The sequence below is a fragment of the Morus notabilis genome, unplaced genomic scaffold (assembly GCF_000414095.1).
Source record: "Morus notabilis unplaced genomic scaffold, ASM41409v2 Scaffold183, whole genome shotgun sequence".
Lineage (NCBI taxonomy): Eukaryota > Viridiplantae > Streptophyta > Magnoliopsida > Rosales > Moraceae > Morus > Morus notabilis.
The window spans coordinates 148,508-160,775 of NW_010366371.1; the positions used below are offsets into that span (position 1 = coordinate 148,508).

Consider the following 12,268-nt stretch of genomic DNA (forward strand, 5'->3'; position numbering starts at 1 on the left):
ATTAAGTAAATAATAGAATAAGATTTTGAGTATAACTATCATGATATCACAAGTTCATAATTAAAATAAAAAATATGTAATGAAAAATATATGTATTTTTTAGTTTTGTACGAGTTTCGTGTTGTGTTCGGGTTAGGCGGGTCCAACCCGAAATTGACCCATGTTTTCCGTGTCAATTTCAGGTCGACCTAATTCTGATCCGAATATCTTTTTCCTCAACTATAACCCGTAAAATTCGTGCCGTTTTCGAGTTGTGTTGTTGTGTCGTGACTCATATTACCGGTCCTAATGTGTTTCCAACATTTATTAGAATTAAACACTGATTTTTTCTCTTTTCTTTTACAACTCGACGTATGCCGAGAAACGAGAAAATATTATAAATATGAAAAAAAAAGAAAAGGAAAAAAATATAAAACTATATATGATAAACTACTAGCTGTAGCTGGTCCTGAAAGTCGACGGGGAAATTAAGATGTCGTGTTGTGGTTTTGTTATTTATTATAGTTGACCCGTTTCCATCAAGGATCGATTACGTGGATATGATAAGCGGCAGCCGAATAACACGTTTTCTAAAATTTCTTTCTCTGGTCTTTTTACTCAAGCTAGCTCAATTATTTGTTCCTTCCGTCAACATATATTATTAGCGTCATTGATTATATTTACATCTCTCCTTTCTCCAATTCAGCCCACCTAATTAACAACGACAAAGAAACCAAGAAAAAAACACCAAGAAACCTATGGGGTGCTGTGGCGGTGAGGATTCCGAATGCAGGCCTTTGGGGTTTCTCCTCGGCCTGCCCTTCGCCTTTGTCTCCCTCCTCCTCTCCCTTATCGGCATCGTCATTTGGATCGTCGGGTAATTCGAGAAATTTATTGCTTATTTTACCCACATAAGTTATAAATCTTTTGGTTTGCTTTGCAAATTAATCCTCTATATCTAAGTTTTGATTTGATTTTCTTTGTGATATTATATATATATATATATATATGCAGGTTGGCGCTAACTTGCATATGCCCGTGCTGCTTGTGTGTGACTATCATAGTTGAGTTTGCACTGGTGTTGATCAAGGCTCCTTTCTCGGTTATGAAGTGGTTTACATCTAAAATTCCTTGTTAGGCTTATATATATATATATATATATATATATATGTATTCACACACATATATATGTTCTATTCAGGAGCGTATATATACACATGATATGTATAGGTTGATTGATTTATCATTTGTGACCTGGGGATTCATTTTGGTTTCCATAGCGCATATCTTGATTTGTATCAATTTCTAATTGATGAACTGAATTCTTGATTCTGCTACTCTTTCTTTCTGTTAGTGTTGTATCCGCTCATGAATTATTTTGTCTTGTTTGTGGTAATTGCCTTTTGACGATGTTATGTATTAAGTTGTAACAATTTGTTCGAGGAGAGGAAATTTATTCCCTTTCAAAAACTAAAATTAAAAAGAAAAAACAGAAACAGAGGAAATTCCAAAGCCATTTCTGATAGGGGCCTCCGGTAAATCAAGCCAGAGGGCAGAGAACTCCCCGGTCACCGCAGTAAACGACAAGCAAATCACAACGATACTGTAAATTTGGTGTTGTAGTGGATTAGTTAGAATGGATAATAATTGTTTGAATTGATCTAGGCCACCTGGCCATACAAGTTTCTTTGACGAAGTAAACGACAAGCAAATCACAACGATACACGCTTACAGATACTGTAATACTTCTTGTCACAAAGGAGCAGAAATGGAACTTATATTGTCTTTGACGAAGGGAGGTGTTAATAACTACAACAGACATTTAAGAAAAAATTAGTAATTATAAATTTTTATATTGTCCACCTTGTGTTTTGATCATATTTTAAAATGTTGCATAATAACTTTATTATTGAGACTATTAAAGATGTTAATGTGATTTATTTATGTTGATTCTTCATAATAGTCATACTAAAACGATATTATACTACGGTACTAATTGATATTATATTAGGATGATATATTATTGTTATCTAAAAATCTTATGATGAATGTATAATTGTAACATTCTTTCTGAGGAATTATTGCATGCATACTCTGCTTTAAAGAGATATTTTTAGACTAGTGAAAATAATTCAAGAAATAAGAAAATAAGAGAAAATAAATAAATAAAGTTACGTCAATAAAGAATCTAATCTCGTTCATTTTATCGATTCGAGTTTAAAATTTGAGTTTTGCTACAGTAAAAAACTCTCAGAAACAATCACATCTAATTTTTTTACTACAGTAAAAAGCTTTTACATAAAGTCATATCTCAACTCGAATTAAAAACTCGAATCAACGAACTAAACGGGCCCTAAGTTATTATTAGGGGAGAAGATCATGTAAAGTACTTATAAATATTAGTTGGAGTTTGGTTTAAAATAAAATAAAATTTAAATTTTTGTTAAGGGCGCTATTTCTAAATTTAGTACATACAAAAATGCAAAGAATAAAAAGTTGAGGGGGCTTAAGAGTTAGTCCCCCCAGCGGCCCCCCCGCCTTTTCCGGTTTCATTCAGCTTACCGTTTCCAACATAAATTATTTTATAGATTGATCATTGAAAGGAAAAGAGGCCCGCTAAAAAAATGAACGACAAGTAGGGCCGGTAATATGGGTCACAACACGACTCAAAAATGATACGAATTTCGCTAGTTATGGTTGAGAAAAAAGATGTTCGGGTCAGAATTGAGTCGACATGAAATTGACACGAAAAATACTAGTCAATTTCAGGTTGGACCCGCCTAATCCAAATACGTCACAAAACACGTAAAAAACAAAAAAAAATACATATATTTTTCATTACATATTTTTTATTTTATTATGAACTTGTGATATCATGATAGTTATACTCAAAATCTTATACTATTATTTGCTTAATTTCAATAGATGTTATTGTATTTTAGTGTGTTATGAATTTTAAGTTATTTTTAATACTTAAAAAATTAAATAAAAGTATACAATTTTCGTGTCAATTTCGGATTCACATGTCAATTTTGGGTTCACGGGTCAATTTCGAGTCACGGGTAATTTTCGTGTCGTGTCGTGTTCGTGTTACGGTTTTTAAAAAATTTCGTGTCACATATCGTGTTCGGGTTGACTACAAATTTAAAAAGAAACGATCAAAACACAACATGAACACAACACACGATACAAATTGCTCCTAACGGCAAGTATTCAAAGCAATACTCTTGGCGATGATAAACAAAGAAAAAAACCAAAAAAGAAAAACAGCAAATTAGACAGCTTATAAAAATCTAATAAAAATAAGGTTTTCTTAATTAAGCAAGTACTGAACAAATCCACACAGCCTTCTTTCCCTCCGTCCCTGCTTATTATCTGAGTTTTCCATAAGTTTTTTTTTTTTTTTTTTTTTTTTTTTTTTTTTTTTTTTTTTTCTTCTTCTTCTTCTAATACCATACCCTTTAATTTGTAGATATTATTGATTTCCTTTCCGTCCACATACAAGTACTTTTGAAAAATATCTTATGCAATTTACAAGTGATGTAGAAGTATTTAATGATATACCTCCAAATTTCTAATGTCAGGACATTAAATCAGATGACAAATTATATTTGGAAAAAAGTCAAGCATGGCAATAGGGCAGGGCAATCGGTGAATGATTACCCGTCTCCGTTCTAATTCCCTAAAATCATCCTCATTCCCGTTTATGAAAAAGCGGGGTTGGAATCGAATATTCTGTGTTATTGAAGGGCATTCCCCGTATTGTCCTATTCTACATTTAATATAACTACATATTTTAAAATTATAACAATTTAAAGCAAAAATAAACGAGAACTTACTATAAATTTTAACCAAAATTAAACGTTTCATAAGAAAAATCAAATTCTAAATATATGCATATCAAATCTCAATAATAAACCAAATATATATATATATAACATGTTTAAAGATTCAATATTATAAGTATATATATTTACAAAATATACATAGATTCATTTAATTTATTAATTTAAATTTTTAATTCAAAATAAGACGTGATTTTATGTAAAAAAAATTTATTGTAGTAAAAAATTAAATATAATTATTTTTAAAATTTTTTTAATATAATAAATTTTAAATTTTAGATTTAAATTAATAAAATAAACGGGGTATAAACCTGAATACTGAGGCGGAACTCCACCTCGATGTTTCTGCCACTTTTGGATAAAGGCTGGGGACGTTACTTGTCAAGGACGATAATGCAAAAATATGCAGAAGAACCTTTCCCAAAATTCTCCGCATTTGAAAATTGCTAAAAAGACAAAGTTGGTTCCAAATGAATACAGTTTTTTATTCCGGAGCATGTTCATTTGCGCCAAAGAAGACGACTACTTTTCTTATACAATAATCAAAATCTAAACTAAACTAATATGCAAAACAATTTAACAGAGACGCCGGAAACGGAAAACAGCTTAATCAGCTCTCGTTTTCCAAATGGGTGGTCCATAATCCCTTAATTATTTATGTCGAACAAACCAATCAATTTTCACAGGCTTTAACTGCACCAAAAACTCACAATCCGCACCTTGAAAAAAAGAACGAAAAAAAAATACATAACGGTTCTTCCACGGTATAAAAAGTCCACAGCTTCTCACAAAAGACGTCTCGTTTTCTTCTGTGGAATCAATGTCTTTTTTTCAAACCCACAGTTTTCCAAAACCCACTCTCTCGCCGAGAGAGAGCCTCTTTATTAATAGCAATCAGCAAAACCCACACAAACACAACCAGAAGCGTCAAATTCTCCATCTCTTGTCATCAAAACCCGCACCGTCTTAAATGGACGCGGCCACCCACATTGGCTCGACGGCTCGGCCCAGCTCGGCTCCCCCGGCGGTGCGTCCGGCATCGTGGAGCGGCACTCTGGGGCGCCACCTGGCTCGGCGGCTCATTGAGATCGGCGCGAGGGACGTCTTCTCCGTTCCCGGCGATTTCAACCTCACGCTCCTCGACCACCTGATCGCCGAGCCGGAACTCAACCTGATCGGCTGCTGCAACGAGCTCAACGCCGGCTATGCCGCCGACGGCTACGCGCGCTCCAGAGGCGTGGGCGCGTGCGTCGTCACCTTCACGGTTGGCGGGCTGAGCGTCATCAACGCCATCGCCGGCGCATACAGTGAGAACTTGCCGGTGATCTGTATCGTCGGCGGGCCTAACTCCAACGACTTCGGCACCAACCGAATCCTCCATCATACTATCGGGTTACCCGATTTCTCCCAGGAGCTTCACTGCTTCCAAACCGTCACTTGCAGTCAGGTACTAAGCTAGAACAAAAAATGGTTTTTGAAAATAAGTATTTATTTCTTTTCATGTTCTTGTTGTAGAACAGAGTGAGAGATGTTTGTATTGTACGTGTTTTTTCGTTTCATGGTATAGGCAGTGGTGAATAATTTGGATGACGCGCATGAGCAAATAGACACGGCGATATCGACGGCGTTGAAAGAAAGCAAGCCTGTTTATATAAGTGTAAGCTGTAATTTGCCTGGAATTCCTCACCGCACTTTCGCTAGGGACCCTGTTCCCTTCTTTCTTGCTCCCAAGTATGTTTCTGCATCTTTTACTCTCTGTTTCTATGGTTACGTCAATGAAATATTTGCTTTTTTTATCTGTCCTGATGGTACATTTTTGGGTTGTTTTATAAGTTAATAACTTTTGAGTGGTTCGTACGTCAATAGAGTTGCCCCTTTTGTATAAGCGTGACATGTGAAGAACAGAGGACTAGAATGAAAAAAGAAGGAATGGGTTTCTTTCTGTTCAATTTCGCGTTCAGATTTATGGTTTCATACTTTAAAAAGCTATTTCATTACTCTGATATTTGCATGCTCAATTTACTGTTTTACTTTCTCATTTAATAATGTGTTTGCATATAAAATCTAGTTCATGAGCTCTACATTATAGGAAATGAGAAAATAAATATCATATATTGATTCGGGATTAATGAGAATAAATGTTAAATTTACTTATACAATGATTTGATTAATAAAACTTTTTTTTTTTTCGAAAACTAATTAAGTTAACACTGTAAAAAGAATGGACGATGTCCGTTCCTATTTTTTTACTACCCTTTCCGAACCTATCAACTTTCCTATTACATTCCATGTAGGTGTGTAAACGCGCTCTTCTTGTTGTTGTTCCCACTTCGTTGGTTGGTCATAGCAACCTATCACATAAGAATAAATAAACCTATATCACTGGTGAAATTTTCTATAAGCATTCACTTGTTACACTTTCTTTTCATGTTTATTATTCTTAACCTTGGTTTTTACATAGGCAAGCTGTTTACTTTTCTGCAGGATCAGCAACCAATTAGGATTGGAAGCCGCCGTTGAAGCGGCTGCTGGTTTCCTGAACAGAGCTGTGAAGTCTGTTCTTGTGGGTGGTCCAAAGATTAGAGTAGCCAAGGCACAGCAAGCCTTCGTAGAGCTTGCAAACGCTAGCGGTTATCCTGTTGCAGTTTTGCCCTCGGGTAAAGGGCTGGTGCCGGAGCACCATCCCTCCTTCATTGGAACTTACTGGGGTGCTGTCAGCACCAGCTTCTGCGCAGAGATCGTGGAGTCCGCCGATGCCTATCTATTCGCTGGCCCAATCTTCAACGATTTCAGCTCTGTTGGTTACTCCTTGCTGATCAAGAAGGAGAAAGCTATCATGGTGGAGCCTAATCGCGTGACTATAGGGAATGGTCCATCATTTGGCTGGGTTTTCATGGCCGACTTTCTAAGCGCATTGGCTAAGAAGCTGGAGAGAAACAGCGCAGCCTTGGAGAATTACCGTCGAATATATGTTCCCCCTGGCATTCCTTTAAAGCGTGAAAATCATGAACTTCTAAGGGTTAATATTCTCTTTAAGCACATTCAGGTGAGTCAGGACAATTAGGATTTGAAACTGTTTTTTCTTGTCTTTTAAGTCATAAGTAAGATAAGAGGACAGAATAGCTGCATTGGTAAAAAATAGAACATTTGCAGAGTCCGGAATGTTAGCATCTCTTATTGAACTTATGTTTTTTTTGTTCTAGTTCGTAATTTTTGGTTTTCTCACATTGATTGGAACTCCTCTACAGGAGATGCTGAGTGGAGATACAGCGGTGATTGCCGACACTGGGGACTCATGGTTCAATTGTCAAAAACTCGGCCTTCCTGAGAATTGTGGGTAAGACACTCTCGTAAGACTTGTTTATATAACATTCTCTTAAAAACTATGATGCCGAGACCGATCGTCGTATTTCCATTCAGGTATGAATTCCAAATGCAATATGGATCAATTGGATGGTCTGTTGGTGCCACCCTTGGATATGCTCAGGCTGCTAAAGATAAACGCGTAATAGCTTGCATTGGTGATGGTAGTTTCCAGGTTAGTACTATAATATTACTAGAAACACGTAATTTTTTAAAAGTATAAACACATTTTTACGTCTATCATAATCGCATTAACCTTTCTAACCATAATTGGCTTAGTTGATTTGAGTTTGTCGCCCCTAATATTGCTTTGAAGCTATTAGTTTTTTTGTCCTTCCAAGATGCACATAACCCAAGAAAAAGAGAGGATTATTCAGTGGTCATGCAAGAAAATGTTTTATAGTAAACTAAGTAATGTTTCATCAGGTGACTGCTCAAGATATTTCAACAATGATAAGATGCGGACAAAAAAGCATTATATTTCTCATCAACAATGGAGGCTATTCGATTGAAGCAGAGATTCATGATGGACCATACAATGTCATAAAAAACTGGGACTACTCTGGACTTGTCGACGCCATCCACAACGGCGAAGGCAAGTGCTGGACTGCCAAGGTTAGAATGAATGAAATCACAACTTTTTCTGGTACTCGTAAGTTTGAATGCAACCACCTTTTCTTTTATCCTTTCCCTTTCAATGAAATTCTGAACACCAATAATTATGGTTTTAAAAAATTAACTTGTTGATTGATGGTTAGATTCCCTGGTATACTAAAAGGGAGATATCAATGACGGATTATAAAATTGTTTGATGAAAAGTTGTGCTTTTTGAAACTGATGAAATGCATCATCCTAATTCAGGTTCGAACCGAGGGTGAACTTATCGAAGCCATTGTGACAGCAACAGGAGAACACAAGGACTCTTTATGTTTTGTTGAAGTTTTTGTACATAAGGATGACACCAGTAAAGAGCTGCTGGAATGGGGTTCCCGAGTTTCTGCCGCTAATAGCCGTCCTCCAAATCCTCAATAACACATTGGAGGTGTTCAGTTTCAAGTGTTCTAATATCTGCACATAGCAATAAAGTACCATGTTTGTAATGCTTCAATGTGAGAACATGTTCGGGAATCGGAAATAAATGCTCTTTGGCGTTACATTATGATATTGCCATTTGTATGTACATATTTCTCGATCGTTTGATCAGGATTCTCTAATACATGGCCAAGCTTGACATGTTCAGGGAAGAATATATGCACGCTACAACAAAATAACATCTTTTAATGACCCCATTTGTAGTCACTAGAAGTCGAAATTGTTACCGCTAAAAAAAATTCAGTTCTGTAGCGATAATTTTTCTGCAAGACTATATGTAGAAAATTAACTTTTGTTTTTATAATATTTTAATCTCTAAACTTTAAATGTTTTCAATTTTAATGCTTAACCTCTATAGATTTCATCAAATATTTAACACCTAACTAACAGAAGGTCTAAAATTAAAACAAAATAAAACCAAATTGTTTGTCTAGTGTTGATCCATCTCAACTTGTAACTGCTTGTACTTCTATTCTTACTAGTCCTGCTTCTACTTCTATACTTACCAGTCTTTCAAAGTTTGAATTGTGGCATAATAGACTTGGACACCCTTCAGAGAGGGTTGTCAAATTTGTTCTATCCAAGTGTAATATCTCTGATGTTAATAAAAATGCTACTCATTTTTGCAAATCTTGTTGTTTGGGCAAAATTCATAAGTTGCCATTTCCTGTTTCCACTAAACCTTTGCAATTAATTCACTCAGATTTATGGGGTCCCTCACCTTCAATTTCTTCTAGTGGTTATAGGTATTACATTCATTTTGTTGATCAGTTTTCTCGTTTCACTTGGCTATATCTTCTTAGGCAGAAATCTGAAGCTTTGCAAACCTTCATTCATGTCAAAACCTTAGATGAAAATCAATTAGGACACAAAATTAAAGCCATTCAAACTGGCTGGGGGAGTGAATACAGACCTTTACAGATTTTCTACAACTTCATGGCATTGAATATAAAAATTCTTGTCCTCATACTCGTGAACAAAACGGTTTAGCAGAGAGAAAACATCTGCATATAGTTGAAACAAGTATAACACTTTTAGCTAAGGCCTCCATGCCCTTCAAATACTGGGATGAAGCTTTTAGAGCTTCCGTCTATCTGATTAATAGGCTTCCAACACCACTCTTAGCTCACAAAACTCCTCTTGAAGTTCTATTCCAAAAACAGCATGTGTATTCTCAACCTAGGGTCTTCGGTTGTGCTTGCTTTCCAAACACTCGACCTTATAACAGTCATAAGCTTCAGTTTTTATCAACACCCTGTACTTCTCTTGGATATAGTCTAAATCATAAAGGGTACAAATGCCTTGACAGCACATGAAGAATTTTTATTTCAATGGATGTCCTTTTTAATGAGTATACCTTTCCATGTGCAAAGGTTTCTTCTACTAGTAATTCTCCTTCCACTCCTGATTCTTCATCTCAAATGTTACCTGTTCTTCCAATTGCCACACCAGTTCCATCTCCTTCTCTACCTTCCTCTTCAATTACTCCTGTTCCTTCTGTTCCTCATTCTGTGACAGAAAATGCAATTGACATTGTGACTTCTTCTTTAGTTCCAGATCATTTCTCGTGTACAAAATAAGGTTCCATCAGTTGCTCCAAGGACCAGAACCAGGAAAGTTTATCCGCCTCATCAAATGCAAACCCGATCCAAAGATGGTGTTTTTAAACCCAAAGTCTATATTGCATCTGCTGAGCCTGCATCCGTTTCAGAAGCTATGCAGCTTGATCATTGGAAACAAGCCATGACTGATGAGTTCTTGGCTCTTCAGAGAAATAATACTTGGAGTTTGGTATCTCTTCCAGAAGGCAGGAAGGTAATTAGATGTAAATGGGTCTTTAGAGTGAAAGAGAACCCAGATGGCAGCATAAATAAATACAAAGCTCGTTTGGTTGCAAAAGGCTTTCATCAAGTGGCAGGCTTCGATTTCAATGAACCATTCAGCCCAGTTGTTAAACCAACAACTATCAGAGTGGTTCTGACCTTAGCTCTCAGTAAGCAGTGGCCAATTAGGCAATTGGATGTTAACAATGCTTTTCTAAATGGTTATTTGCAAGAAGAGGTTTACATGGAGCAGCCTGAGGGCTTCATTGATCCAAAGCAACTTGAGCTAGTGTGCAGCTTACACAAGTCTCTGTATGGACTGAAACAAGCACCTAGATCCTGGTTTGCCAAATTGTATCAAGCTCTAATCAGTTTTGGTTTTCATTCAGCCAAGTCAGACCAATCACTGTTTATTCAAGTGACTTCGAAGTGGACCGTTTTTGTTTTGGTCTATGTAGATGACATGCTTGTTACTAGTAGTTGTGCTTCAGTCATCTCTGATCTCATTGCCAAAGTTAATACAGCCTTTGCCCTGAATGATCTAGGTGAGGTAGATCATTTCCTTGGCATTCAAGTGAAAAAGACTGACAAAGGGCTGCTTCTATCTCAGAAGAAATATGCTACTGATCTGCTTTGTAAAACTAAAATGCAGTATGCAAAGAGTGTTTCAGCACCTATGACTACTGGACAAAAGCTTACAGCTTTTGGTAGTGATCCAGTGGAAAATGCTCAACTGTACAGAAGTGTAGTTGGTGCTCGGCAATGTGTCACTATTACAAGACCTGAACTTGCATATAGTGTTCACCGAGTTTGTCAATATATGCAGAACCCTCTTGAAGCTCGTTGGAAAACTGTTAAAATAATTCTGAGGTATCTTTCTGGTACATTAGAGTTTGGACTTCATCTGAAGTCTTGTGATTCTCCTTTACTTGATATAGTGGGCTTCTGTGATGCTGATTGGGCGTCAGACATGGATGATCGAAGATGTACTTCAGGGTTTTGTGTGTTTTTAGGCCCAAATTTGATCTCTTGGCAGTCTAAGAAGCAACATACTGTTTCGAGGTCTTCCACTGAGGCAGAATACCGAAGTCTTGCCAGTCTTGTTGCAGAGATTTCATGGCTACAGTCTTTGCTAGGAGAATTACAGACCAAAAGTACAAAATGTTAGAAAAATGGCTTAATAAGCCATGTTAAAGGCCCATTTTGAGGCCCATATTGGAACGGGCTCAATTAGTTTTTGGGACGGGTCTCGATGGAATTGCGTTCTCCGTCACGAGTAGATCGTAATCGGATATTTATGGCTTCAATTTTTCTTCTTAAAATCCGAACCTAGCTATGGTTTGTGGCTGGATTCATCTCAGAGGAAGGAGCACGGTTTTGCACCATAAAGATTGGACCATAATTGTGTGATTAAGTCTCATAACTTCTTGTCTCATAACCCCTTTCTCAAGAGCCTATATAAGGCATGTAACACATGAAGGAGAGCATACAACAAGTTGCAGCACACATCCCTTCTCTCTCGTTTTCCTTTCTTTCCTTTATCGAGTTCTTTTTGTAGTCGTTTTCGGTGATAGAGGAAATGTGTAGTTTTCATTCGCCGGACGGTTCCGATAGTGCTTCGAGCTATCGTCGTTGTCATTGTATCCAGAGAAACGGACGTCTAACGTAACCTCAAGCACTCGCCAGAGGGAACGAATATGTTTTAAAGAAAGCGTGATTCACGTGCCTCGACATCATCCGTTCTATTCGGTTTTCCAAGTTTGGTAGAAGGTTGAATTTGCGTTATAACAATTTTAATATTTTGTTCTTACAATAAGTTGTTATATAGGGTGCGTTTGGAATTGGTTCCAAAACGTTTTTGTTTTTTGTATGAAATGAAAACAAAAACGTTTTTATTTTCATTTTGGAATCATTTCTGAAAATGTGTTTGGTAGTTTTATTCTGAGATTGTTTTCAATTTTAAAAAAACTAAAATTGTGTTTGGTAGTTTAATTTTTAAAAACATGTATATAATATTTAAACTAATAATATATTAAATAAACAATCAACCCATTTCCTTACTACCTCATCAATCAACGGAGACGAGTGGGGGGAGGGGGGCGCAGTCGGAGACGTGTGGGGGGAAGGGGCACTGTCAGAGATGGGGCCTAGTCGGAGATGGGGCCT

General features: G+C 36.7%; 2 protein-coding genes across 2 annotated transcripts; both read left to right on the forward strand.

Annotated features, from left to right (window-relative positions):
• The first annotated feature begins 600 nt into the window (after positions 1-600).
• On the forward strand, positions 601-1,316 carry LOC21389593. The gene is made up of 2 exons (XM_010110128.2): positions 601-856; positions 994-1,316. Exons 1-2 carry the CDS (start codon positions 738-740, stop codon positions 1,115-1,117), a joined length of 243 nt encoding a protein of 80 aa, XP_010108430.1. The 5' UTR covers positions 601-737; the 3' UTR covers positions 1,118-1,316.
• A 3,087-nt stretch (positions 1,317-4,403) lies between these two features.
• Positions 4,404-8,363, forward strand: LOC21389594 (pyruvate decarboxylase 1). The gene is made up of 7 exons (XM_010110129.2): positions 4,404-5,271; positions 5,392-5,555; positions 6,309-6,870; positions 7,073-7,161; positions 7,245-7,362; positions 7,614-7,802; positions 8,049-8,363. Exons 1-7 carry the CDS (start codon positions 4,795-4,797, stop codon positions 8,217-8,219), a joined length of 1,770 nt encoding a protein of 589 aa, XP_010108431.1. The 5' UTR covers positions 4,404-4,794; the 3' UTR covers positions 8,220-8,363.
• The last annotated feature ends 3,905 nt before the right edge of the window (positions 8,364-12,268 follow it).